Below are 25816 nucleotides of genomic sequence, written 5' to 3'. Positions count from 1 at the left end.
GAGATTAAGAGGAAGCAGTTACAGCGCCCCTCTTCTATGAGGGGTCTTCTTAGGGGCTCCCAGCATTTTTGCCCCTACAGATGTCTTGGCCTTTTGGTAGGCCTCAGTCCTTTCGTCTCCAGTAGTCAAAGAGAGGGAAGGTTTGGGTGCCGGCTTGTCCCGAACTTCCCAATGAAGCTTTACCAACCCACCTTCGGGGCGAGGAGATAGGGGGACGCCTATCCCTCTTTTATCAAAGGTGGGTCGAGATTGCATCGGACAGATGGGTCCTGGAAGTTATATGGGAAGGATATGCGCTATAATTTCACCGCACTTTTCAGGTCATGTTCATGAAGTCGCCGTGCCACTCACCACAGAAGAAGCAGGCAGTGGAGTCTATGCTTCTAAAGCTCCTCCGGATGAAAGCTGTGATCCCTGTACTTTCATCTCAGGAAAATACGGGGCGTTAATCCATTAATTTTGTTGTGCCCAAGAAGGAAGGTTCCTTTTGCCCCAGCCTGGATCTCAAGAGTGTCAACCGCCACCTGCGGGTGACTCATTTTCGCATGGAGGCCTTACCTCCTTGTACGGCTCTGGGACAATGACCGTACAATTAGTAGAGTTTTTGACCTACATGGATCTATCTGAGGCCTACCTGCATGTTCCAATCCAACTGGAATACCAACATTTTCTGTGCTTTGCGGTCCTGGGTCGCCATTATCAGTTTTGGGTGCTGCCCTTTGCCCCCAAAACATTTTCCAAGATTATGGTGGTTGTAGTGGTGGCATTAAGAAGAGATGGGATCTTGGTGCACCCATACTTGGATGACTGGCTGATTTGGGCCAAGTCTTTGGAAGAGAGCCACCTGGTGACTAACAGGGTTATCTCCTTGTTACAGGATCTTGGTTGCGTAGTGAACCTGGCCAAGAGCAGTCTCCAGCCTTCCCAGTCATTGGAGTATCTGGGAGTCCTGTTCGACACAAGGCGAGGCAAGGTCTTTCTGCCGGCCGCTCAGATCCAGAAGTTGATGTCCCAGGTGTGTCAGTTGGTGAACATTATGAACACTATACACCCGATGGTGTGGTGCTATCTCCAAGTGCTTGGTTTGATGGCGGCGACCCTAGAAGTGGTGCATTGGGCGAGGGCGCGCATGCGTCCTCTTCAGCTGACTCGTTGGAACCCACAGTCTCAGGACTATTTGGGTCATCTCCACTTGCGATGGAAATCTGTTCTCTCCTCCAGTGGTGGTTGCAGGAGGCCCACCTGATCAGGGGAGTGTCCTTGTCCGCCCCAAACTGGTTGGTTCTCACGACAGATGCGAGTCTCTGGGGTTGGGGGAACTCAGTGTCAGGAACTGGCGGCCCAGGAAGGTTGGATGGCTGAAGAGGCCCTCTGGAACATCAATCACCTGTGTGCATGTAGGATTACATGCGAATACATGCAGTGCACTGAAACCATGTTTCTCGGTGCATCGAGTGCACGTACTTTACCTTCCCGATTTTAAAATACGCATGCCTATATTTTACATGCAAAATATAAAGTGGGTCATAGTCGCATAAATCGGTGTCTTTTTTTTAAAATATATGCGTGTGAGTGAAGTTCCCAGTTTTGCCAATTACTTCTACCAGTTGGGCTTAGTTCTTCTTGAGACTCTGCTGCTTCTTCGGCCTGAATGCCACTCAGATCTCCCACCCAATCGCTACTACACAGTAAGCACATTTAATATCACTTAACATAATCAGCAGGTGTAAACATACACAAGTAAATAGGAAAATGTTCGCTTGTATCATTTAAGATAGCGCCTTGTGTGTAACTGTTGGCCCCACCCAGCCATGCCCCTAGGTTGCCCCGTTTTTGCATGCATATGTGTGCCTGAAAGTGAAAATGCGTGTGTATTTTTTTACTTTTATCAGGTACAGAATATGTGAGTAGAGGCTACTTTTGCATGTGGCATTTTTGAAAATTCAGCCCTAGATCTGCACTTGTACCCTTCAAGCCCATTTTTAAATTCTTGCTCTCTATTTCACCAATGGAGCCCTTTATTATCTACTCTGCAGGGCCAGATCGGCCTACTCAGGCTTCGGGCATGCCCCAGAGGGCTGGTCAGGTCAGCCATGTGTTGGTCACAGTAGTCCCCACGCCTGTGCAGCCGCTGCGCCGAATGCTGGGCACCATCAGTTTTTGTTACCAGCAGGAGCCTCCTCTAAGGCTCTCGGCTCGTTTGCCTCCTACTGGCTTTCATTTTGTCGCAGTGGCGGCAGCAGTGGTAATAGCTCTCTGGTCCTGCTTCACCGCCCCCTCCCCCGCTGCTCTCTCAGACCCAGCACTCTCTTGGTCTCCCCTTTTACTCACTCAACAACGTCGCCAGTGGGGGTGTGCTTTAACAGCTCCCAAAAGCCCATCATGTCACCTGGGGCCAGGCAGAATTGAGCAAAATATCTCCAATATAAATTTCACATTTTTCCTAAATAACTGAGTATAACAAATCCGGGACCAAGGATGAGCAAACTGAACTGCTGTCCCTCTTCCATCCATGTAATTGGTTGGTCGCCTCCCAGGTTTGGTTAAATCTTTTAAATATATATAAATAATTCTCCCCCACCTCAACCCATAGTGCAGATGAGAGTCACTAGTGTGGTCTTGTTTAAAAAAAAAACAATAAAGTTTGTTCACCCCTATTTAAACAAAGAAGAGATCAAGATGAAAAAAAAAACCTTTATAGTCCAGGTAGACAAAAAAGTAAGTAAAGTATTTGCTATAGATGTTGAATTTTTATGAATCAGGAAGTAATACAGACATCTGAAATGCTGGAAAGGACACGGAAGTCATGGAAAATTCAGAACCCTGCTGTAATATACTGGTGTTGTGGTTTAACCAAAATAAACAGTTCATAACCTTCAGCTTAAGAAAGATCTTTTAGATAAAATATTGGAATGAATATTCCAGGACAGTGCGAGGCAAGAACATTCAGAAGCAGCCTCAGAGAGCATTATTGAAACAATAGGTTAAATCCAATTTACAGACCAATGAACTAGTTTGTTTAGTTTCATAACATTTTCCTAATTGGTCGACATTAACACAATATCTTCTTAATAGGGTAGTATTATAATTTTATCTCATTTATATTAATGAGCTGTGATTTTTGTAAGTCATGTGATTACTTGTAAATTGAGCCCAGAAGGCAGGAACAAAACTTAAGACTAAACTTTGCATATTTTTTTTTAACTTTTGGCCTACATTCTAGCATTTCAGCGCATTTTGGTTTGCCAGCAATTTTCATTAATTCTACAAGTCTAATCAATGTAAATTCACAGTGCAGTAATACTTTTTTCCAAAGCATTTAGAACTAATTTCACTGACAGAGGCCATATTACAGTTTATTATACACACATTATAATGTATCTGGAAGGAGAGGGGCTGAGGATATCCTGTTTGCTGTTCCAGGCATCGGTCACATTCAATGACGTCGCTGCTTATTTCTTGGAAGTGGAATGGGATGTTATGGGAGAATGGCAGAAAGAGATGTACAAGAAGGTCATCAAGGAGATTCATGGCTTTCTCATGTCAAGAGGTAAATGTGCCTTTCTATCCTCTACCACCCATAGGCCCTCTGCAGGATGGGTGCCGCCATTAATCAGGGCTGGATAAATACTGGGTACCAGGTCCCATGATATTTAGAACCTGGCCTCTGATCTCAACCCAAGTCCAACATGAGCTGCTGTGGCTTCTCCAAAGCCCAGTGAGAGACACTGACGCTGTGCTGTGTGATAAAACTTATATGTTCAACTGATCTTTTGTGACACCTTTAGCTTGAATCTGGTTTTCTTTTCTCTACAACCAAAGCTGGCGCAGGGGAACAGGAAGGAGGATTTATCACTCTGATTCCCTCCTGAGAGTCATAATTTCTGCACTAGATATCTCTACTGTACAATATGTAACCCTTCCAGGTCCTAATCAGATGTCACAGCTCAAATATTCCCTTTTCTCCCTCTCATCGGCCCCTAGGTAGAGTTATCTTTATATTCCCAGTCTTGAGTTTTCTTTCTCAAATGCTCCTAATAAGAACATAAGAAATTGCCATGCTGGGTCAGACCAAGGGCCCATCAAGCCCAGCATCCTGTTTCCAACAGTGGCCAATCCAGGCCATAAGAACCTGGCAAGTACCCAAACACCACGAAGATCCCATGCTACTGATGCAATTAATAGCAGTGGCTATTCCCTAAGTAAACTTGATTAATAGCCGTTAATGGACTTCTCCTCCAAGAACTTATCCAAACCTTTTTTTGAACCCAGCTACACTAACTGCACTAACCACATCCTCTGGCAACAAATTCCAGAGCTTTATTGTGCGTTGAATGAAAGAATTTTCTCCGATTAGTTTTATATGTGCTACTTGCTAACTTCATGGAATGCCCCCTAGTTCTTTTATTATTTGAAAGTGTAAATAACAGAGTCACATCTACTCGTTCAAGACCTCTCATGATCTTAAAGACCTCTATCATATCCCCCCTCAGCCGTCTCTTCTCCAAGCTGAACAGCCCTAAATTCTTCAGCCTTTCCTCATAGGGGAGCTGTTCCATCCCCTTTATCATTTTGGTTGCCCTTCTCTGTACCTTCTCCATCACAACTACCGTATTTTTCACTCCATAATTCGCACTTTTTTCCCCCCAAAAGTGGGGGGGAAATGTCTGTGCATCTTATGGAGCGAATATAAAATTAAAAAAAAATTATCTACAACCCCCCAACCTCCTGATCCCTGCAAGACTTGCCAAAAGTCCCTGGTGGTCCAGCGGGGGTCCCGGGAGCCATCTCCTGCTCTTGGGCCGTCGGCTGCCAGTAGTCAAAATGGCGCCGGTGGCCCTTTGCCCTTATTATGTGACAGGGGCTACCGGTGCCATTGGTCGGCCCCTGTCACATGGTAGGAGCAATGGACGGCCAGCGTCATGAAAACGCACACCTACATGCACTTGCTCTGCGCCATCTGATTAGGAAACAGAACCCCCATGGGATCTACAAGTATAAATTGAAAATGTAAATTTTGCTATTTTTTTCTTTACAGGTTATTCGATTGTTAATCCTGATGTAATATTCAAAATTAAAAAGGAAGATGAGAAATATTTTACTCAACACTGTGAGTGGGAGGGAAGAGAAAACATGAATGACCCCACCCATAGTAAGTAAACGTGTTGGATTTAAAGAGCTTTGCATATTCACATCACAGGAGATGGGTCATTAACATCAACATTTGGAGACTTAAAACCCATTCCTTAATATTACACTAATATGTCCTCGGTAAATCCTTCTGGACATGTTTGTTTTCTCATCACAGGCCTCCCAATTGTAACGTCTGTGTTCTCACTGAGCATTAAGCAGCAGGAAGACCTGCCCTTCATGGATCCTCCTGAATCAGAGGCAACGGAAGAGCTTCACCCCCCTGTAACAAGCAAGTATCAGATTCCTCCTGGACGCCTGCACTAAGGTCAGCGAGTGCCCTTTAGGGACTCAGCACTTGCAGTGCAAGAGTCATCATCCTCTGATGCCACCCCCTCGTTTCCTGAGTTTGGATGGATTAGACTGGCTGGGGGGCACCTGAACAGGTTCTGGGACTGGGGGAGTCGCAGGGGATGTCAGAGGGAGTGTGCCCAGTGCCCACGGATGGGTTTGGGAAGGTACTGACCCCAGGCACTAATTTCTTGGCAGTGCCTTGTTGCCCTCCCTGCTTCTACCCTGGACCTCTGCCGGGTGAGAAGCCTGCGCCCTCACAGTGCAGTGAGCTAAGGGACTAAGCTTGCACTCACAATCCCCACTTTCTCAGATGGAAACCCAAAGGGGGAGGGCTCGCGAGTGCAGGCTCACTCCCCGTGCTCACTGCACCCTGAGGATCGCGTTGCTTGAGTCAGGGACTGGGGGCAAGAAGCAGAGGAGGGAGACGTCTTCGGGGATCCGAGGCAGGATGGTGGGGGAGCAGGGTGCAGGAAATTTCTCCTCCATTCCAGTTTTGCCACCTTAAGGAGCAGCCTGTGCATAAATCCAGGCCTGCAGGGAGGACAATACACCTTGATTTAGTTACTGCGCTATAACGGGAGGTGACATTTTGGTTCTTTGTGTTGCTGGTGAGTTCATGCAAACTGTGTAATTTAATGTGATTTGCGGTAACCCATTTTAATATTAATGGGCTGATCTACATGATTTTGCATGCCGCACAGCTCAATAACTCTTTTTCTACATTAATTCCACGTTAATGTTAACATGTTCAGTGCACATTAATGCTTGTGTCAATACACTTTAGTGTATTGACAGCCTAGTCCTGCTGGGAGAATGAAGAGGCCAAAAGACCAATTGAGAAAGATCTGGATATTGCAGGCCTTGTCTTCCTATTTGGTCCTCAAGTCCCCACACTTCATCCAACACCCGCTCCTCCTAAGTCTTACCACCAGGCTTTGTAATAGTCCAAAGAATCGCCAAAAACTAGTGAGGCTGTCGTCTGAAGCCTCCAGCCGCCCCGTGATCATCGATATTAGTGTTTATAACCACTGACGAGCCATGCAGAGATGACTCTGACCTTCTGGGAAGCCTGATCCAGTCGTACCATTTCCATTTGGAGGTAACGGGAGACACCGCATGCAGGTCAAGCCAGCTTTCCTGGAAGTCTGCTTCAGCCGTGTTATCACTCTGAGGTCCATATATCAGCGGCATTTAGCCGAGTAACTCAAAAGTTCCTCTTCACACCCGGATCAGCCCAGACTCCTGGGATTAGGCCTCCCTTCCAGCAGATGGAGACAGAGAAAGTTTCATTGGCATATAACCTGGAGTGCCACCTGCAGACCCTCAGTGTTTCTCTGTCTCCAGCAGATGGTAGAGGAGCAATCCCTGCAGTCTGGAGAAAAAAAAAAGAGAGTGAGAGAGAGAATGAAGATTTTTGTTATTGTCCCTCCTGGGAGGTTGTTAGGCCCTGGTGGGGCTATCCCTCCTGATTTTGAGGGGGGATGAGCAGGGGGGCGGGGACCCTTGCCTGTCTCGGCTTTTCGTCGTATGGGGGGTGAATAGCTGGTTGGGCCTGTTCCATCCCCCACCCCTTGGAGAACAGGTGGAATCCGGAAGCTTTTCGGTCAGGGAAGTACCCTTTGCATTGTTCCTTTCCTTCCTCTGTCTCAGTAAAGTTAAAAAAAAAAAATCTTAATTGAAAGGATGGGGAAGAGGTAAAGCAGAGCGGCAAGGGTGCTAGCGGCTGGGAAGGCTGCGTTGAAGCTTGCAGGGTTGCTAGGAGGTGAGTTCTCGGGCGGCAGGCAGTGCTGTTGTTCGAGGCGTGGCTTGTGATACGCGGGTAGGCCTGGTCGCAGGTGGAGAGGGCGGGTTGGGGAGAGCAGGCGCTGCGTCGGGAGCAGCAGCCAAAGCAGCGTGCAAGCGGGGGAGCGCCTTTGAAGTCGCCAGCCCCTCCCCCCCCCCGCCGGGCGCGGGGAAGGCAGCCGTATTTTCAGGAGCTGAAGGCTTGCCTGGGCTGTTTCAGGGGGGTGAGGACCTTCCCCCTGCTTTGTCTCCAATGGGCCAGGGATCTGTTCGCCGGAGAGAGGCCGATTCTGACAGCGAGGGGGGGGCTCTCCCGGTCAAGGATTAGAGGCTCCCGTTCCGTTTTCGTCAGAGTTCGCCCTGCTTATGCACGAGGCATGTTTGGTGCGCCAGGCGGCTGGGGTGCCCAGGGTCCTCGGGATGAGGACAGCTCCGGGCAGTCTGGATGTCGACTCTGACAATTCAGAGGGCGGAGCTCCACAGGTGCCTACTTTTTCCGCACCCAGCTGTGCCTGACAAGGATCTGGCTGTGCCTGATAATAGCCCGGATGGTCAGGATCCTGATGGAAGTTTGGACCAGGTGCTGGTTGCAGAAGGGGACAACCCAAAGGTAGTGTGTCTTTTCCGGAAGGAAGAGTTGTGGCCCTTGATCCCTCATGTTCTCGAGTTGCTGGGGATCAAGGTTCCTCAGGAGGGAGGGGACCCAGTCATGGATGGCCTGAGGGGTGCAGCGAAGGCCTTCCCTTTTCACAAGTCTGTTAAAAAGCTGGTGGTCAGGGAGTGGGACACTCTGGAGATGGGCCTAAAGGTTGGCCAGGTGATGGCTAAATTGTATCTGTTGCCTGAGGACACACTCGAGTTGCTGGCACTTCCCAAGGTGGATGGGTCGGTGTCTGCAGTCATTAAGAAGACCACCATCCCTGTGGCTGGTTCAGCAGTGCTGAAAGATATGCAGGACAAGAAGTTGGAGATTCATCTCAAGAAGATATTTGAGGTGTCTGCCCCTTGGCATTTGTGCTGCGATGTGCAGTAGTTTTATGCAGAAGGCCAGTTTATGCTGGGTGCAGCAGTTACAGGCTACTAGGACGTCCAAGGCTAAGCAGGCAGACTGCCTGGAGGCAGCGGCGGCTTATGTTGCAGATGCCTTATATGACCTTATCAGAACTTCTTCCAGGATTATGATATCTGCAGTGTCGGCCAGAAGGCTCCTCTGGTTGAGGAGCTCGACGGCGGATGTGTAGTCTAAGTCTCGGTTGGGAGCCCTGCTGTTCAAGGGAAAGCTTCTATTTGGAGAAAACTTAGAAGAGCTTGCGAAGAGGCTCAGTGAGACCAAGGGACATAGGCTGCCAGAAGATAAGCCGAAAGGGAACAAGGGTTCCTTTGCTGGGCACTCTCGGTTTTGGTCGAACAGGTGGTTTCGTCCAAGTAAGCCCTTGGCAGGAACTCAGAGGCAAGGCGCAGGGAGGCAGCAGTCCTGGAATCAACTCTTTCGAGGGGGCAGGAAATCAGGCAAAGAAGGTCTCGGCCAGGGTTCTGGCGGAGCAAAATCCTCACAATGAAGCAACACTGGTTCACTCCTCTTTTCCTCGTGTGGGAGGACATCTGTCTCTGTTTTTCGAGAAATGGATCAAAATCACAGTTTCACCTTCCATTGTTGCTCGAGGAGCCTACCAGTCTTTCATGGTGGCTTGGTCAGGAGCATCTCAGGCATGGAGTGGACTTAGAAGTTCCAGACTGGGTGGTAGTTAACACCAATGCCAGTTTCTCCGGCTGGGGCACGGTGTGCCAGTAACAGCCCAGGGACAATGGTCCACTGAAGAAAAGCCCTGGTCTATCAATCGTTTGGAGACTAGGGCAGTGCGGTACGCGTTACTTGCTTTTCTGCCCCTCTTGAGCGGCCACTCAGTGTGCATATTGTCAGACAACGCAACCACAGTGGTTTACATCAACTGACAAGGGGGAACCAGGAGTTGGGCAGTAGCTCAGGAAGTGCAGCACTTGTTTCTCTGGGCGGAGCGGCATCTGGCGATGCTCGCAGCATCTCACATTGCCGGACTGGACAATGTACAGGCGGATTTTTCTCAGTCGGCAGAAACTGGATCCTGGGGAGTGGGAGCTGTCGGAAGAGACAATGTCTCTGATATGTCACCGGTGGGGTACTCCCCACCTAGATCTGATGGCATCGTGGAAGAACGCCTAGGTGCCCCAGTTTTTCAGTCGCAGAAGAGAGCACAGAGCAGAGGGCGTAGATGCTCTGGTTCTACCTTGGCCCCATGGAATTCTCCTTTACATGTTTTCTTCATGGCTTCTGGTGAGAAAACTGATAGGGCGAATAGAAAATTACCCTGGAGAAGTGATTCTGGTAGCGCCAGAATGGCCAAGGCATCTTTAGTTCGTGGATCTGGTCAGCCTGGCCGTTGACGGTCCACTATGGCTCAATCATTTGCCGAACCTTTTTCGGCAGGTTCCAGTATTTTCAGATCGGGCAAATTGCTTTTGTCTCACAGCTTGCCTTTTGAGAGGCAGCGTTTGAGAGAAAAAGGATATCAGAGGATGTCATTATCATCTTGATGCAGGCTAGGAAGACTTCCACTTCCTTATCATATGTCAGAACCTGGAAAGTCTTTGAGTCCTGGTGCACCAGCCAAGGAGTAATCTTGACTCAGGCCTCAATAACTCAAGTCTTGGCTTTCTTGCAGAAGGGTTTGGTGCAAGGTCTGGCCTTTAGCTTTCTTAAGGTGCAGGTTGCGGCCTTGTGCTGTCTTTGAGACAAGGTGCATGGAGTGTTGTTGGCTGCTCACCTGGATGTGGTTCACTTCCTTCTAGGGGCAAAACATCTGCATCCCCTGTTGCGGAGGATATGTCCCTCATGGAACCTAGATCTAGTCCTCAGAGGGATGTGTGGGGCTCCTTTTGAACCATTAAGAAAGGCAATAGTAAAGGATCTCACCCTGAAGATGGTGTTTCTGGTGGCCATTTGTTCCACCCGCAGGATTTTGGAACTACAAGCATTGTCGTGTAGAGAGCCTTTCCTGAAGATCTCAGATTCCAGAATTTCTTTGAGTACAGTGCTCTCTTTTGTCCCGAATGTTGTGTCAGCGTTCCATTTGAACCAGACCATGGAACTTCCGGCCTGTCAGGATTTGGATGCGTCGTCTTCACAAGCTAAAGACCTACGATACTTGGATGCGTTGCCTCAAAGTTACTAATAACTTCAGGGTGTCTGACCATCTTTTGTGCCGTGGAGTGGTCCTAAGAAGGGGCAGAAGGTTTCAAAGTCTACGAGAGCATGATGGCTGAAGGAAGCAATAAGCTCAGCTTATATCTGTAAAGGGCGTCCTGTCCCGGTGGGATTGAGGTCTCATTCAGTTCGGTCGCAGGCGACTTCTTGGGCTGAATGCCAGCTGGTGTCACCACAGGAAATTTGTCGGGCAGCTACTTGGAAGTCATTCCACACTTTCACCAGACATTCTCTTTTGCATGTACAAGCCCCAGAGACCATGGGCTTTGGTGAAAGTGTTCTTCAAATGGGACTCTTGCAGTCCCAGCCTAATTAGGGAAGCCTGGGTACATCAGGGAGTCTGGACTGATCCGGATATGAAGGGGAAAGGAAAATTGGTTCTTACCTGCTAGTTTTCGTTCCTGGAATACCACGGATCAGTTCCAGAGTCTCGTCCTATGTGGGGGAGATTCCGCTCATTCTTCTGTCATGGTTCTGTTGTATTTAGGCTGCAAAGCTACTTCAGATTTCAAGTTTGTTCTCCTGGTTGGGAGTTATGAAGTGAAGAGTTTTTCTTTCAAGACGGGGTTTTATCCTCTTTCCCCTTGCTCGTTGTAGGACGTTGTCTTGCATGCATATTAGGATTGTTTTCAATCTTGGCTTGGGCACAGGTCAATGCTGAGGGACTGCAGGTGGCACTCCGGGTTATGTGGCAGTGCCAGTGAAACTTTCTCTGTCTCCATCTGCTGGAAGGGAGGCCTAATCCCAGGTTTCTGGACTGATCCGTGGTATTCCAGGCACGAAAATTACCAGGTAGGAACCAATTTTCCTTTATCTGGCTACATGCCGACTTTTGAATATTTGGCCAGATAAAGAAGGAGCATTCTGGGAGTAATTTGAGGAGGAACTTATGTTAACTGGATAAGCCATCCGGCTACTTCCAACAGGGCCGCCATCAGGGCAGTATTCTTGGGCCTGCAGTATGGGGCCCCAGGATCTACTGCCACATATGGGGGCCCGCAGCCGCCAGGCGGCAGGTGCGCTTGGGGGATGTATTAGTTCATGGCAAAGAGGCCCACTGAGGCTCTCTCCGACAGTCTGTCGCCCAGGGGCCTACTGAAACCTGGAGCCGGCCCTGGGTGCGGGCCCCAGAGAAGGGAGAGAATCAATGCTATGCGTGTCTTTTAGACACGCATAGCATTGATTTACAGAGCACCGCAGACAGAGACTCGTCCGCGCGCTCTGTCCTGCCAGCGTTCACTGTCTGACGCGGCTGTGACGTCACCGCCGCGTCAGACAGTATGGGGCCTCAAAATTCCTGATGGCGGCCCTGACTTCCAATACCAAGAGTTGACCACTGTTGGAAAGGGGAAGCTGGTCTTGATGGACCTTTGGTCTGACCCAGTGTGGCAAGTCGTATGTTCTTATCCGGCTAAAGATGTGCCCTAAAGTTAGCCAGATAAAGATAGATGGCTAACCTTAAGATAGCCAGCTATATTCACTAGTGAGGTTGCACCATTCAATGTACCTCCAAAGGTAGCTGGATACGTTTATCTGGCAGTCCAGCTAGTGACTGAATATGGACCTCTCTCTGCCCATTGGCTTGTATTCTCCTTCTTTGGACCTCTCAGTTTCATTATTACTCAGCAAATAATCAAGACCCCCTCCCTCATTCCTTACACACCATGTCCTCTACTTGCCTTTTATCACTGTGCTCTTGCGTCTGTCCCAGATATTTGTAAATTTAGTCCTTTCATTTTTATATAAATTCCCCTTTTCCAGGAATTTATCTTTTTCATGAAAAAGTTCATCTTCACTTGCTCTGCTTTCTCAGAATTATTTGGCTTTGGTGACTTCCAGTGGGGGCTGAAGACATCTCCCACCTCGTCTCATAAAATTATGATGAATAAACAGCTTTTTCGGTTCACGGTTTCAGGCAAAAAAACAAACTGCTTGTTGCAGAAATTGTTCTGCATGTTTTTACAATAGCAATACCCACACCAGATCGTTTTGTGGACCTTGAGGAATGGAGTTGCTCACTTCAGTGTAAAATGACTCTGACACATCTGTTATGGATTTCTGATGATGATCAGCACGGCAGCACCCTCCTTTTCCTGGCTCTGCACTGGTGGCAGTGCCTCTGATAAGATAGGCTCTGGGATTACTTTTCTAATTGTATTGTATCCATTTTTTTCCATAACAGGTTCCCCGAGTGCTAAACCTGACATTTTAATTCGATTTAAACAAGAAGAATTCATGACTGAGCCCCAGGGATCTGAGGAAAGAGAAAATCCGACCATCACAGGCCCATGGGAGGAACTGCATGAAGCAGGTGATGGAGCTTGGATTAATGACACCTCCTTTGCATCAAGAACACTGAGAAAGAGGCATTCAATCAAGACCTCTGTGGGGTGGACAATTTGTTTATTCTATTGACATTATTTCTGCATTTTATTTTCAGATATCTTCTTGTTTTTGTCTTTCATTCCTTTTTCTCTTTTTTTTCTCATTCTCCTCCACCTTTTTACTGCAGTCTCTCTTTTCCCAAAAGTGGCAACTTCTCTCCCCTCTCCAGTCTTTTATTCTTCACTTCTCTTTCTCTCCTTTGTTTCCTCCCTCCCTTCTCATTTCTCTGTTGTTTCTCTTCTTCATCTTTTATCACGGTTGTATTTCCTCCCCTATCAATTTTATATTCCTTCTTCCATCCCTCACTATTTGTGAGCTTCCTCAGTGCTACTCTGAGATTTCAATTCTTTCTCCCACTCAGCAGCTAATGAGTTTATTTTCTGTGCTGGCAGCTGAAGGGTGGGAGGCAAGATAGCCCCTACTGAAAGAGTCTGCAGAAAAGGAGGTAAGATGGGCCCCACTGGGAGCAGACCAGTCCAGACGCATGGAATATGCTCACTGACCAGCAGATGGAGACAGAGACTAATAGGTTTGCTGACATCACCGTTTATAGGCTCCCAAGCTGACCTCAGCCTGTCAGTATTCTCTGCCTCAGCAGATAGCAAGCAAGCAAGCATCCTGATCTGTGAGCCGAGTCCTGGTGAAGAAGTTAGAAACTTACAAGTCAGCTCCTGAGGTGAAAGTCTTGTACTCCCTCCCTTGACTGAGCACAGCTAGTGGACCAGGGGGCTTCCAGTTACTGGAACAAGGTATTTCCTGGGTGTGATCATTAGAAGTACCCCTCTTGTTCCCCATGCTTTTTTCTCTCCTCTTCTGCAGCCTCTCCTCCCCTTAAAAAAGAGTAAACAAGGCTTCTTTCTATATATTTTAATTCCCTATTCTAGAGTCCCATAGCTGTGCTTGCTAAGGCTACAAAAAGAAAAAGAAAGTGGAAATCAAAATAACGGTGTGCCATCTGCGGGCTGAGGCAGGGGAGATAAGGGAGGAAGTTATGGTGTCTCTTCAAGAGTGTGGGAAGAAGTGTTCAGTAGTTTGCAGTGCGTTTGGCTCATGCTGGGCGGTGGAAGCCTTTATAAATCCTGTGGGGAGGAGAGGGAGAGAGGATGGCTCTTGGAGTCATCTGAGGGCTGCATTGACGGGGTTGTTTGCAGGCTGTTCCTGCTGGCCTGCTTGCTCCACGGCAGGGACGGTGCCCGTACTGGAACAGTGAGAAGGGGAGGCGCTCTCAGCGAGGTGCTTCCAACCTGGTTCTGGTGGACTTGGACACTGCAGCAGTGTGATCCGGGGCTCCAACGGGCGGTGTTCCATGAGGAGAAGCTCACGATTTTTTCAGGTGGAAATGTGATTCTCCAAGGAGAAGCAGGCTAGCAGGCCTCACACCTGGTGACCTCATCCTAGGGAGCCTGGTATGGAAAATGTATATCAAAACTTCTAGAACTTTGGCTGTGCCTGAGTGGGTCTGCTCCCGCATGTCATTATGTCATGCATCTACGCGGGGTTCCTTCCGTCTCTCTCATCCCTCAGATCCCTGTGGTCAAGGTATGTTGCCTCATTCTCCTGTTCCTGGCCTTTTTTTTTTGTTTGTTTTTTTTTCTCCCTACCCAGCCACAGAATCATTTATCACAGGGTTGTTTGATGGTTTTCTAAGTTGGTTTTTTTTTAATTTAATTTTTATAATTTTCACTAAAAACACACAAGAATTCTCTTGTACAGAAATAAGGAGAACATGATGGAGAAATACAACCCCATAAATCACAAAATTATAACAAACCAATGTATTGTATGTTACATGTGATCTCCAAAATATAGGAAATCCAGGGGAGACAAATGTAATCAAAAAAAGAAATAAATCCTGGGAATACCCCACCATTAATTCTAGCACCTAACCCTATAACTGGGAGTTCTTTAGGAGCGGGTATCGAGGAATGCACGCAATTGTGAAGGTTAAAAAAAACACCCCATTATTTAGAATCTAAATAATGAACCAAACATTTGCACGGGTATCGTAACACAAATTTAGCTCCTCGTGAGAAAACCTCCATTCTCATAGCAAGAAATGTTTTCCTCCGTAGCTGAGTAGCTCTTGCTAAATCGGGGGTAGATCCATATTTTTCGGCCACAAAACAAGGAGGAACGGGTTTCGCAGAAAAAAACCTTAACACAGCAATTTTATCAGCAATAAACGTAAATGATACTAATAGTGTAGCACGATTGGTTACCACAGTATCCAAAGACAAATCCAGAATATCAGATAAGATTTAAAGACTGCTCAGGTTGATGTTGATCAGCGGGTAACCCTTGATTCTGTTCATTTAAAGGAAAGTAAGACATTTTTTTAAATAACTGGCAAATTATCAACAGGAAACCCCAGAACCTGAGTAATTTGGGATTTAAATAAATCACTAGGTGGAATCATTTTAACATAGGGAAAATTAAGTACACGGAGATTTACATTTTTCAGAGCGTTTTCAATATTTTCTAATTTCTTTGTGTGAGCCAGTTCGGATTGCACTAGACCAGTGGTTCTCAGCAGGCATGTCTGGGACACACCGGTGTGTGGCGAGGTCCTGGGAGGTGCGTCGCAGGGCCAGCAGATGGCTGCCTCCTTATCAGCCCGGGTGGGAGTTGGTTGATGTCTCTTGGGCCTGATGGGAGGCTGCTCTCACCTCCTTCTCTTCTTTCTGACCCAGTGGGAGGTCGTTTCCTCCTTCACCCAGATCAGAGCGAGACATTGCCAGCTCCTGCTGTTCTGGGCCTGATGGGATGCAAACGTTATCTTCCCCTGCACAGTCTGGGAGCGATGCTGCTGCTGCTGATCTCTTCTGCCTGTGGAGGGTGGGGGGAAAGGAGGTTGGGGAAGCTGGGAAGATGAAGGTGGAAGAGAGAGGGAGTGTGGGAGCTGCTGAGCAGGAAGGGGGTGGGAAATGGGGTCGGGATAGCTGGGCAGGCAGGGAGATGGGATGAAGGGGGTAGGGAGAGTCAAGCAGGGGAGAGAGGGAGCACAGGGTTAGGAACGCTGGGCAGGGATGTGAGTGTGAGTGGATGATTGAAAGGGAGTAACTGGGAGAAGTGAAGGATGATGGAAACATGGAAGGGGAGTGACAAGGTGCAAGAGCCATAATATGGCAGTTTGGGGAAGGTGCATTTCTTCTGTCTTAGTGTAGGAGGAAATGTATTTCTGTTTCTAGCTCTCCAGTTTTGCACTGCATGCAGAGGGGCTTTTTGAGGTTTCCATTCCAGTTTTTGTCTCCAAATTTGTAATTTGTGGTCTTTTATTCTGTATTTAGTGAAGACTGGATCTGTATGTGTGACTGAGGTGAGGTATTTTACTAGTAGGTTGGGATTTGTATCAACCTTCTTTGTTGTGTTTTCCTTTTCACAGGAAGTTCTTGGAGTTAGTGTTGCAGTGGTAGGGAAGGTTGGCTACACAGGTGCTGAGTGTTTGTTTTTCAGGTTTTGTATTTTACAATGTGCCTGGTAGTAAGGGAGTTTGTGTTTCTGTTACTGAGATAGCACCAGAATCAGAACATCTTCATTTTATATAGCGAGTTGTATTTCAAATGTCCTAGTTCTGCTCTGCATCCAATGTTTGTGGACGGGTGTAGGGTGCAGGTTCCTGTGGATGCAGAGTATATGTTTACCTTTCGCCCCATGATGGTCGAGCACTCAGTGTGTCACGCCCGCAGGCATTATCTGCCAGGTGTGTCCCAATAGAAAAAAGGTTGAGGACCACTGCATTAGACCATGCTGTAAGTTCTCAACTGTAGTCAGACGAGTATCAATCTGTCCCACTTTTTCACCAAGAGTATTAACAGTTTTATCCATACTCGGGATCCATTGGTTAATATCCAGTGCTATATTAGTTAAAGTGGAACTTACTGCCTCCAAAGAAACTAGAGCAGTCCATAATGAATCCATTGTTATCACAGGGGGTTTTACCAAAGAAATTCTAGGTAGTGCCTAGAAGCCTTTGAACCGGCTTCTCTTACTCCCGGGGATACAATGTCACCTTCCCCGACTCCAGAGGGGTCTGTTGGTTCCATCAAGCCCAAGGCCCAGCCAGGGCTCTCAGGCATCGTAGCTGGAGGTTCCGGCCTTCCTCCTCCACAGCCTCCCAGCTCGAGATCTTTAAACAACTTCAGGTCTCCACTCTGGTCAGAACTAAAGGGTCGGGTCATTAGCCCAACCGGTAAGATAGTAAACGATGGGGAGGGCGTTGTAGGTGCACCTAGGCTTAGCAATGCTCCTTACTTGCCAGCGACGCCGATATCCGCTCTATTTCTGAAGTCACAGCAGCTGCACCATCCAATGGCATTATCGGTGGAGCTGGAAAAAAGGTCTCAGTCCGCGGCTGATGTTGATCAGGTAAGGGAGAAGTGACCAAATTCTCCCTTATCTTCGCTTTCCTTTCGTAAGAGGCATAGCTAAAGGAAATAAAGCACAAAGGTAAAAGGAGACGGAGAGAGCTCTTCAGCGTGCTTCCCGGGTGTCGGCCATCTTGCCCTCTAAGTTTTCTTTTAATGTCGTTCCCCCTTCGATGGTGGGATCCTTCAGTGCTCAGGGGCCAGTGCCTGTTGCCACCATCAGGTTTGATTTTGTGTCCCTTTTCTTTTGGTCTGAGAGGTCTAATGGCATGTGGCAGAATATGTAGGTCTATGACTAGTCTGGGTGGAGAAGCATGTTTAACAGTTCTCGGCCATACTTACTTCAGAAGTAGAGAATGTACAAGTTGACTTCTTCATTCGCACAGGCTGGACCTTGAAAGATAAAAAACTCCCACTTGGCCAAGGCATTCTTAGTATGCAGATCTAGTGAGGATGCTGTACGGGATCCACTATTGTTGCCTCAGAACAGGGACCTACTGTTCAGGGACCAGTGGATCATGAGGATCGTTCTTGGTTTTGTCTTGCAGTTTGGCCCTTGAGAGGGCTTTTCTATCAGAGAAGGGATGTTCTCAGAAGGTTGTAAATACTCTTGGCATATGTGAGAGTCGTATGTGAATATTGCTGCTCAGTTAGGAAGATCTCAGCTAGAGGAGCTTCAGTGCTGGTCATCTAAGAATTGCTGCAGGGGGGGGGATTGGAGAAGGGTTGGCCCTTAACTCTGTGTGGTATAGGTAGAGGCCAGTTTTGGGGCAGACCTTTATCATCTCATCCAGATGTGACTTCTTTTCTACAGGAAGTGAAGCATATTCGGCCTTCAGTAAGAAAATCAATACCTCCTGGAATTGGAATTTGGGGTTTCATACTCGGTTGGTCATCCATTTGGGCCTCTAAGAGAGGCATTGCTTAAGCTGCTTACTCTTGAGATGAATGTCTCCCTTCCTTTCAAAGGGACATAGATGCGGAAGAGTATGTCCAGGTTTGTCATCTAGATGTTAAGAGAGTTCTTCTGTTAAAATTAAAGGTCACTAATAACCTCGGAATATCATTAGTTCAGTTTAGTGGTTCTAGAAGGGTAGAAAAGCTTCAAAGGCACTCGATAGCTCATTAGAATATGGAAGAGATAAGGAAGGCTTACTGCTTCCCAAGAAATTAAGGGCAAAGTCTTCTATGGTGCAGGTGGCTTTGTGAGCAGAACTTCAACTGGTATTACCATTGGAGATTTGCAGAGCGGTCACCTAAGCTTTCTTGCATACTTATTCAAAGCACTCTCATTTTATTCTGTGAGTCAGAGAAGAGGCTTCCTTTGGTTCAGAAGGCTCGAGATTGAGCTTGGCAGCAGCCCACCCAGTAGAGGGATAGCTTGGGTACATCCCATGCATTTGGACTAGTTTGACAGGATAAAGAGGACAGAGAAATTAGTTCATACCTGATAATTTCCTTTCCTTGAACACAACCAGACTAGTCCAGGCTCCTTCATGTTCTGCCAAGCGTATTATTCTTGGATTCATTTTCATAATAACTGGTTACTTGCCAGGTTGTTGTGGCCTGGTTTGGCCTCTGTTGGAAACAGGATGCTGGACTTGATGGACCCTTGGTCTGACCCAGCATGGCAATTTCTTATGTTCTTGTGTATGCTAGTTGGCACACTGGATATTAATTTGATTTCTTGTTTCTGTTTTTTGTCTCTCCCTTGGAAGCCCTCTGGTTTTTGCTTAATGGAGTGAGGAAAAATGTAGTCTATTAAAAATATTTATCTTACTTTGTTATGTAGCATTCTGACAGCCTGGGGTTAGCCCCGGTGTTTATTAAGGTAATGCCAGCAAACCTGTTCCCTGTACGTACCCAGATCAGTCCAGACTCCTGGGTTTATTCATCCCTGCCAGCAGATGGAGACAGAGAAAGTAAAGCAGTAGATTCTGTCTCCATCTGCTGGTTGGAAGGCAGAAGCTGTGTGGCTGTACTCAAGGAAAGAAAATTATTAAGTAGGAACTAATTTTTCCTTCTGCAGTTTTCATTATCGTGGTTTTGAGGGAAGCTGTGTATGTTCTCTGTCGTGGTTCTTTTTATAGCTGCAGAGGGTCCTTAACTCCTCCTACCTGGATACGTAAATGTTCAGAGCTCACAGCATTCCCATCATCTCACTTTTACAGACGTGCTGCTTCTCTTAAGTCAGTACCCCAGACTGTCTAAAAGTTGAAACATTTTCCCATTTTCTAACAGGCAGCCGCGATTACAATCCTGACCCCACAGCAGAGATCTTGAAAATGAAAGGACCTCATGTGGGCAACCAGTTGGTGAGAAGAGAGGAGGATGCTGACACCAACAGGCCGATACAGTACAGTGCGCTCTGGTGGAGCGCACTGTTAACCTGCATTTGGACACGCGTTTTGGACGCGCTAGCTTTACCCCTTATTCAGTAAGGGGTAATAGCGCGTCGAAAACCCACGTCCAACCCCCCCCAAGACTAATAGCGCCCGCAACATGCAAATGCATGTTGCGGGCGCTATTAGTCATTCCTGCGCGATACAGAAAAGCAGTAAAAACTGCTTAATATCCGACTTAATATCATGGCGATATTAAGTCGGAGGTCCCGAAAGTTAAAAAAAAATAAATTTGAAATCAGCAGCTCGCGGGTTGAAAACCGGACGCTCAATTTTGCCAGCGTCCAGTTTCCGAGCCCGTGGCTGTCAGTGGGCTCGAGAACCGACACCGGCAAAATTGAGGGTCGGCTGTCAAAGCCGCTGACAGCTGCCGCTCCTGTCCAAAAAGAGGCGCTAGCGACGCGCTAGTGTCCCTAGCGCCTCTTTTTATCGCTGGCCCTAATTTAAATATTTTAGTTTACTGAATCGCGCACACAGGACACTCTCCCACGATCATTACTGTATCAGCCTGCAAGAGGGGTGGTCAAAAAATTATTTTGTAACAAAACACATAGGGCTGGATTTTCAAAGGGTTACGCGCACCGGGCCTATTTTCAAAAGGCTTGGCGACGCACATAAAGCCCCGGGACGCATGTAAGTCCCGGGGCTTTACTAAAGGGGCGGGAAGGGGTCAGCGGTTCCTGGCAGAGCGGCCATTTGCCGCTGTGCCAGGGATTGCGCACCGGCAGTCGGCCAGCGCGCGCAACTTACTTCAGCCCCAAGGTGAAGTAAGTTTTGTAACAAAAAAAAAGAAAACGCAAAAGGTAGGGGGGAAAGGGTGGGGCAGGTAGGGGAAGGGAAGGTGGACTGGGGGTGTAGGGAACGGGGGAAGGCAACGCGGCTCGGAACAGGCTCGGCGCACACAAGGTGCACATGTTATAAAATCAGGCGTACATGTCTGCGCGCCGGGTAGCGCCCGTGTGCACCTTTTAAAATCTATCCCATACTGTGTGTTGTGGAGTATTTCAAACTTTACACAAAAGGGGTGAATCTTATTACTGAATTTCAGTTACATTTGTATTAGTAAATCATGAGAATTCAGGTAATTTAAGCTGACTGGTCTGAGTTTCAGGGACCCAGGTCCAGAATGAATCGCAGGTCCCCAGCAGGGCCTTCAGAATGAGGGGAATCTCTGCAGAGACTGGAAGTGAGGATGAGATGCACAGAACCAGCGGGATGAGATCAGACAGGGCCTGTTTCCCCTCTCTTCGTGTGCTTGTTGCCCACCTTTTCCTGTCTACAAGCACTTTCTGTTATGTGTCATATGGAGCCTCAACCAAATAAAGGTCTTTAAATAATCATTTGAGGATGATATTTCCCTATATCTATCTGTCCGTTTCCATATCTGTAAATGGTCATACTCTCGTTTTTATCCAACAGATAATGGTTTCAGGAACAATATTGAGAGGCAACAAATGCAGCATGGGCAGCAGAGGGAAGAATGGATGCACAAAGGTCCTTCCAGAGCCTGTCCAGAGAGTGGCCGTGAAATAGGTTTAAGTCACTTAACTCCATTCAAGGTGAAAGAAAAAGCCCCCAAAAGAGAGAGACTAACTACCTGTGTTGAACAAGAGAGAAATTCCAAGCACTGCCCAAATGTACAAACTCAGAGACTCCGTGAAGAAGAGAGACCAATTGAAAGTGCTGATGCTTGGGAATATTTCATCACTAATTCACATTTTGTTGAGCACCAAGAAAAGACTGAATGTGGGAACAAGATCACTGACAGGTCCTGTCACACATCTATCCAAGAATATCACGAAAGGGAGAAAAACTATACAGATCCTGAAGGGGAGAAAAGAACTGTTAAGAAAACAAAACTTATGGCACAAAGAAAAGCTCACATGCGAGAGAAACCTTTCCAATGTAATGAGTGTGAAAAATGCTTTGTCTTCAGATCTGAGCTGCAACAACATGAAAGAATTCACTCAAAAGGAAGATCGTTTCAGTGTACTAAATGTGAGGAAAGATTTACAAGGAAGTTAGACCTGAAAAAGCATACAAAAATTCATAGAAAAGAAAAACCTTACAAGTGTACTGAATGTGAAAAATGTTTTACATACAGGTCACGGTTTAAAATTCATCAGCAAGTTCACAAAGGCCAGACCCCATTTAAATGTACAGACTGCAATAAATGTTTCAGTTTGAAATTGAACTTGCAACGGCATAAAATGGCCCACATGAGAGAGAAGCAATTTAAATGCTCTGTATGTGATAAAAGCTTCATGCATAAATCTAAATTAGGAGTCCATGAGAGAACTCACACCGGAGAAAAACCATTTAAGTGTTGTAAATGTCGTAAATATTTTCATCACATATGTGAACTAAGAATGCATGAAAGAATGCACAGTGCAGAGAAACCATTTAAATGTTTTCATTGTGATAAAACCTTCCAGTACAAATCTGGCCTAGGTAGGCATGAAAGAATCCACACTGGGGAGAAACCATTTAAATGTTCTGCATGTGATAGATGTTTCCGTCAGAAATGCCACCTTAAAAAGCATGAAATGACTCACTTATGAGTGAATCCATTTAAATGTTTGAATGTAATAAATATTTCAATGTTTAAAGTTAACCTGAGAATGCTTGATATGACCCACACTGAATGACTCAAGATTGCACTATAAAAGAATTTAAGATGAAAGATGTATATACATACGGTTAGAGAAAGAAGCAAACATCTGGTATAAATCAGTGGGAGAAAAGATCATCAAAGAAACTGGAACTATATTGAAAAGATAATCAATTAGATTGAAATTGATATTCTTTGTATTTAAAGCAGTTTTCAATAAGATACAAGCTATTGATCAGTCTGCATTCTATCTCCACACTTTCAAACAATTTCCAATACTAGACTGACCCTAAGATTGTGAGAAACTGGATGTAAGAATAAGAAAACTCCATGCCAACAAGTAATATATAAAAACTACATCCCAAGAGCTGGAGACAAAATGTGTCTTATAAAAATAGATAAAACCTGGAAAACTACTCTCATAGCCTCCAGATGTACTTAACATTATCAACAGACCCAAATGCTCAAGAAATTGTTGAAGTACAAACGTAAACATCCATCATAGGCTTCCATTCTTAAATTTGGACAAGCATCCCGAGAAATAGAGGGATTGCGTGAGAATCCACCAGCGCATGAGGGGAAAGAGGAATATCTGCAATATCCTAAATATAAACGTCACAGGTGGAGTAAAAAACAAGAAAATTATTAGTCCAGTTAACAAAAAATAAAACCCAGGAGAGTTAGGTTTTCAACAATAAACATGGCTTTGGGAGTTTGATAAAGTGCACCGATTAAATCACAGCGGCTTGTACAAGTCCACTGTCCTGTGCTGCAATTATTAGTCTCTCATCTTTAGGTTTAAATTCACCTCTCTTTGACCATTTCCCTGCCAGATTGTGGTCTGTGTGAGGTTTCTGCAGTAACTCCTTTGTATATGCACATTTTCCAATTGTTTTTTTGCTTATTTGTTGACCTGATTCTGTCATTCAGCTGCAGCTTTGTTACTAAATAAAGCTGATATTTGTGTCCTGAGTTATGGGTAATATAATGTTTTTTCTCTTTTTTTTTTTTGATTCTGCATTTTCTTGGTTCAGTCTATTATTTGTTTATTCCTTTTTTTCCCCTAGATCCTACAGTAGAGAGAATGTACGGTATTTGTCCCCTCAGGCCTGCCTTCACAGTTTTCCAGAAAACAACAGAAATAACTCACCCTGCTGATGTTTTCTGATTTGTATTCCCTCTAGACCCTTTTCAGAATGGTTACAAAGTTTTTTTGTGTTGCGTATGTCTTATAGTGCTAGAGAAAGGTTAAGTAGTAGTAGTAGTAGTATATTGCTCAGGGCAGTCCCTGTCCTGGGGAGGCTGCCGATGCGCGGAATCGGGCATTCCCCCCCGGTGGGCCGGTCGCTCTGGTCACGTGATCTGCCGAGCCCGGCCGCGACAGAGCCTCACTCGGCAGACCACGTGGTATCTTCTGGACCGGTTTTGGGGAAAATCCCCGGGCCGATCTTTACCCGGAATCCGCCCCTGCACGCGTGCACTGGATTCTTGCATTATCTCTTGATTGAGGTGTATTTAAGTATTGCTGTTGACACGTATTTGAAAGGGGACCATTGTGTATCCTGATATATTATGCCAGATTCTTTGGTATTACTTTTTATGAATAGGTGGGCTTTAGTTATATAAAGAGGTTATGGGGTCTGTTAGATTTAATGTTAGTCTACATTTATTTATTTATATATATATATATATATATATATATATATATATATATATATATATATATATCTTTATTGATAATAGGTATGACGATATCTTAAAATATTGCCCCTGAGGAAGCCCTTGGTTGCAGGGTGAAATGAAGAATTCTTTGTCGGGATTTGTAGAAAGAAGCAGCTTTGAGAAAGAAGTGATTATAAGATCGGAGTGGTTCATACTGAAGATTTAGGATTTACAGCGAGGGAGATATTGCTGTCGGTTAATGCAAACCTTGCATAGGAGGATACTGCTGTCTCTTTTTATTCAGTGAAAATTCATATCTCATATTTTACAAATGTATTGCTTTTATTCTAATTAGTATGATGGGTGATGGTACGGTGAATGTGTATGTGATCAGCCTGAGCTGAGGTAACATAAGAGCTTTGATGTTATTTTTATGGGTTTGGTGTTGCATCTAGCTATGTTTAGGACTTAAAAGTTATTTATTTATATATATATATTGTGAATTGTACATTTTTGTAATTTTGTATATTGCATTTATAATTACCTTTATTCAAATTGATTATAATGGATTAAAAAGCTTAAATTGTTTGATTATATACATTCTTATCTATGTTGTACTTTGTTTTTGGATGTGAGAGAAGAATCTTTGTATCCTTCATTGTTTTTCTTTCCGAATTGGCCTCCTTGTGCCATTAATAGTAGATTAGGGCCAATCTAGTGATTCTGTAAAGTAGCTGTTATTTTCTCTTAATAGAATAGCAGTATGTTTCAGTTCTGTTAGGGTCTGACATTTCTTGTGCCAATAAAACTAAAGCTAATATAAGAGGAATATCCCAAGTACCTTTCCTACATGGACTTTTAGTAACATTCGGGCCAATACAGTACAGTACAGTTTGGACGCAAGTTTTCGATGTGCTAGCTTTACCCCTTATTCAGTAAGGGGTAATAGCACGTCGAAAGCGCGCGTCCAACCCCCCTGAAACTAATAGCGCCCGCAACATGCAAATGCATGGTGATGGCCCTATTAGTTGTTCCCGCGCGATCCAGAAAGCAAAATGTGCAGCAAAGCCGCACATTTTACTTTCAGAAATTAATGCCTGCCAAGGCTGGCGTTAATTTCTGCCGGCGCAGGGGAAGTGTACAGAAAAGCAGAAAAAACTGCTTTTCTGTACACCCTCCGACTTAATATCATGGCGATATTAAGTCAGAGGCCCCCAAAATAAAAAAAAATAAAATTTAAAAACGGCCCGCGGGTCGGAAGACGGACGCTCAGCTATGCCGGCGTCCATTTTCCGAACCCATGGCTGTCAGCGGGTTTGAGAACAGACGCCGGCAAAATTGAGCATCGGCTGTCAAACTCGCTGACAGCCGCCGCTCCTGTCAAAAAAAGAGGCGCTAGAGACGCGCTAAGTGTCCCTAGCGCCTCTTTTTACCGCGGGCCCTCATTAGCATATTCTCTCCCCCTGAATCGCGCGCACAGGAGAGCGGGTGCTCGCCCGCTCTCCCGCGCCTTTTACTGTATGGGCCCGATTGTGAATAATGCAAGTCATTACTATAGCCCAATTGGTAGTATGCTCAACAGAAGGGTCTTTGGTGAAGAACATGATGTTTGCAAGATCTGACCTTGCAACACACTGATTTAAATCCTCAATTTTTGTGCCTTCATTAAAAAGTTGACAAAACCCATCTCACAAATTCGCTCTGCCATATCCCCTATCTCCTTTTGTGCAGAAGGACGAAAACAGTTGTCATCCTTTCTGATAAAGCTTTCCAGGAGCTGGGAGCCAGGGATTTTGATATTAAGCCTCTCAGCATCGTGTCCTCAAGGACCCATAGACTGGGAGGCATCTTCATACCTTGCTCGTCTGCTGGCATGCCAACGACC

The 25816-nt window shown here is 46.0% G+C and overlaps 1 protein-coding gene across 1 annotated transcript in view; it reads left to right on the top strand.

Annotated features, from left to right (window-relative positions):
- Positions 1-23241, top strand: part of LOC115083881 (gastrula zinc finger protein XlCGF26.1-like) — a 37632-nt gene extending 14391 nt beyond the window's left edge. The window contains exons 2-6 of the mRNA XM_029587939.1: positions 3424-3550; positions 5039-5152; positions 5309-5422; positions 12690-12818; positions 21078-23241. Of these exons, the coding sequence (XP_029443799.1) occupies positions 3424-3550; positions 5039-5152; positions 5309-5422; positions 12690-12818; positions 21078-22219 (1626 nt within the window). The 3' untranslated portion in view covers positions 22220-23241. The remainder of the gene's footprint in view (positions 1-3423; positions 3551-5038; positions 5153-5308; positions 5423-12689; positions 12819-21077) is intronic.
- The last annotated feature ends 2575 nt before the right edge of the window (positions 23242-25816 follow it).

Source organism: Rhinatrema bivittatum, chromosome 2, assembly GCF_901001135.1.
Source record: "Rhinatrema bivittatum chromosome 2, aRhiBiv1.1, whole genome shotgun sequence".
NCBI lineage: Eukaryota > Metazoa > Chordata > Amphibia > Gymnophiona > Rhinatrematidae > Rhinatrema > Rhinatrema bivittatum.
Note: the sequence above shows the minus strand (reverse complement) of the source record. Positions and strands in the feature narration are given on the sequence as shown.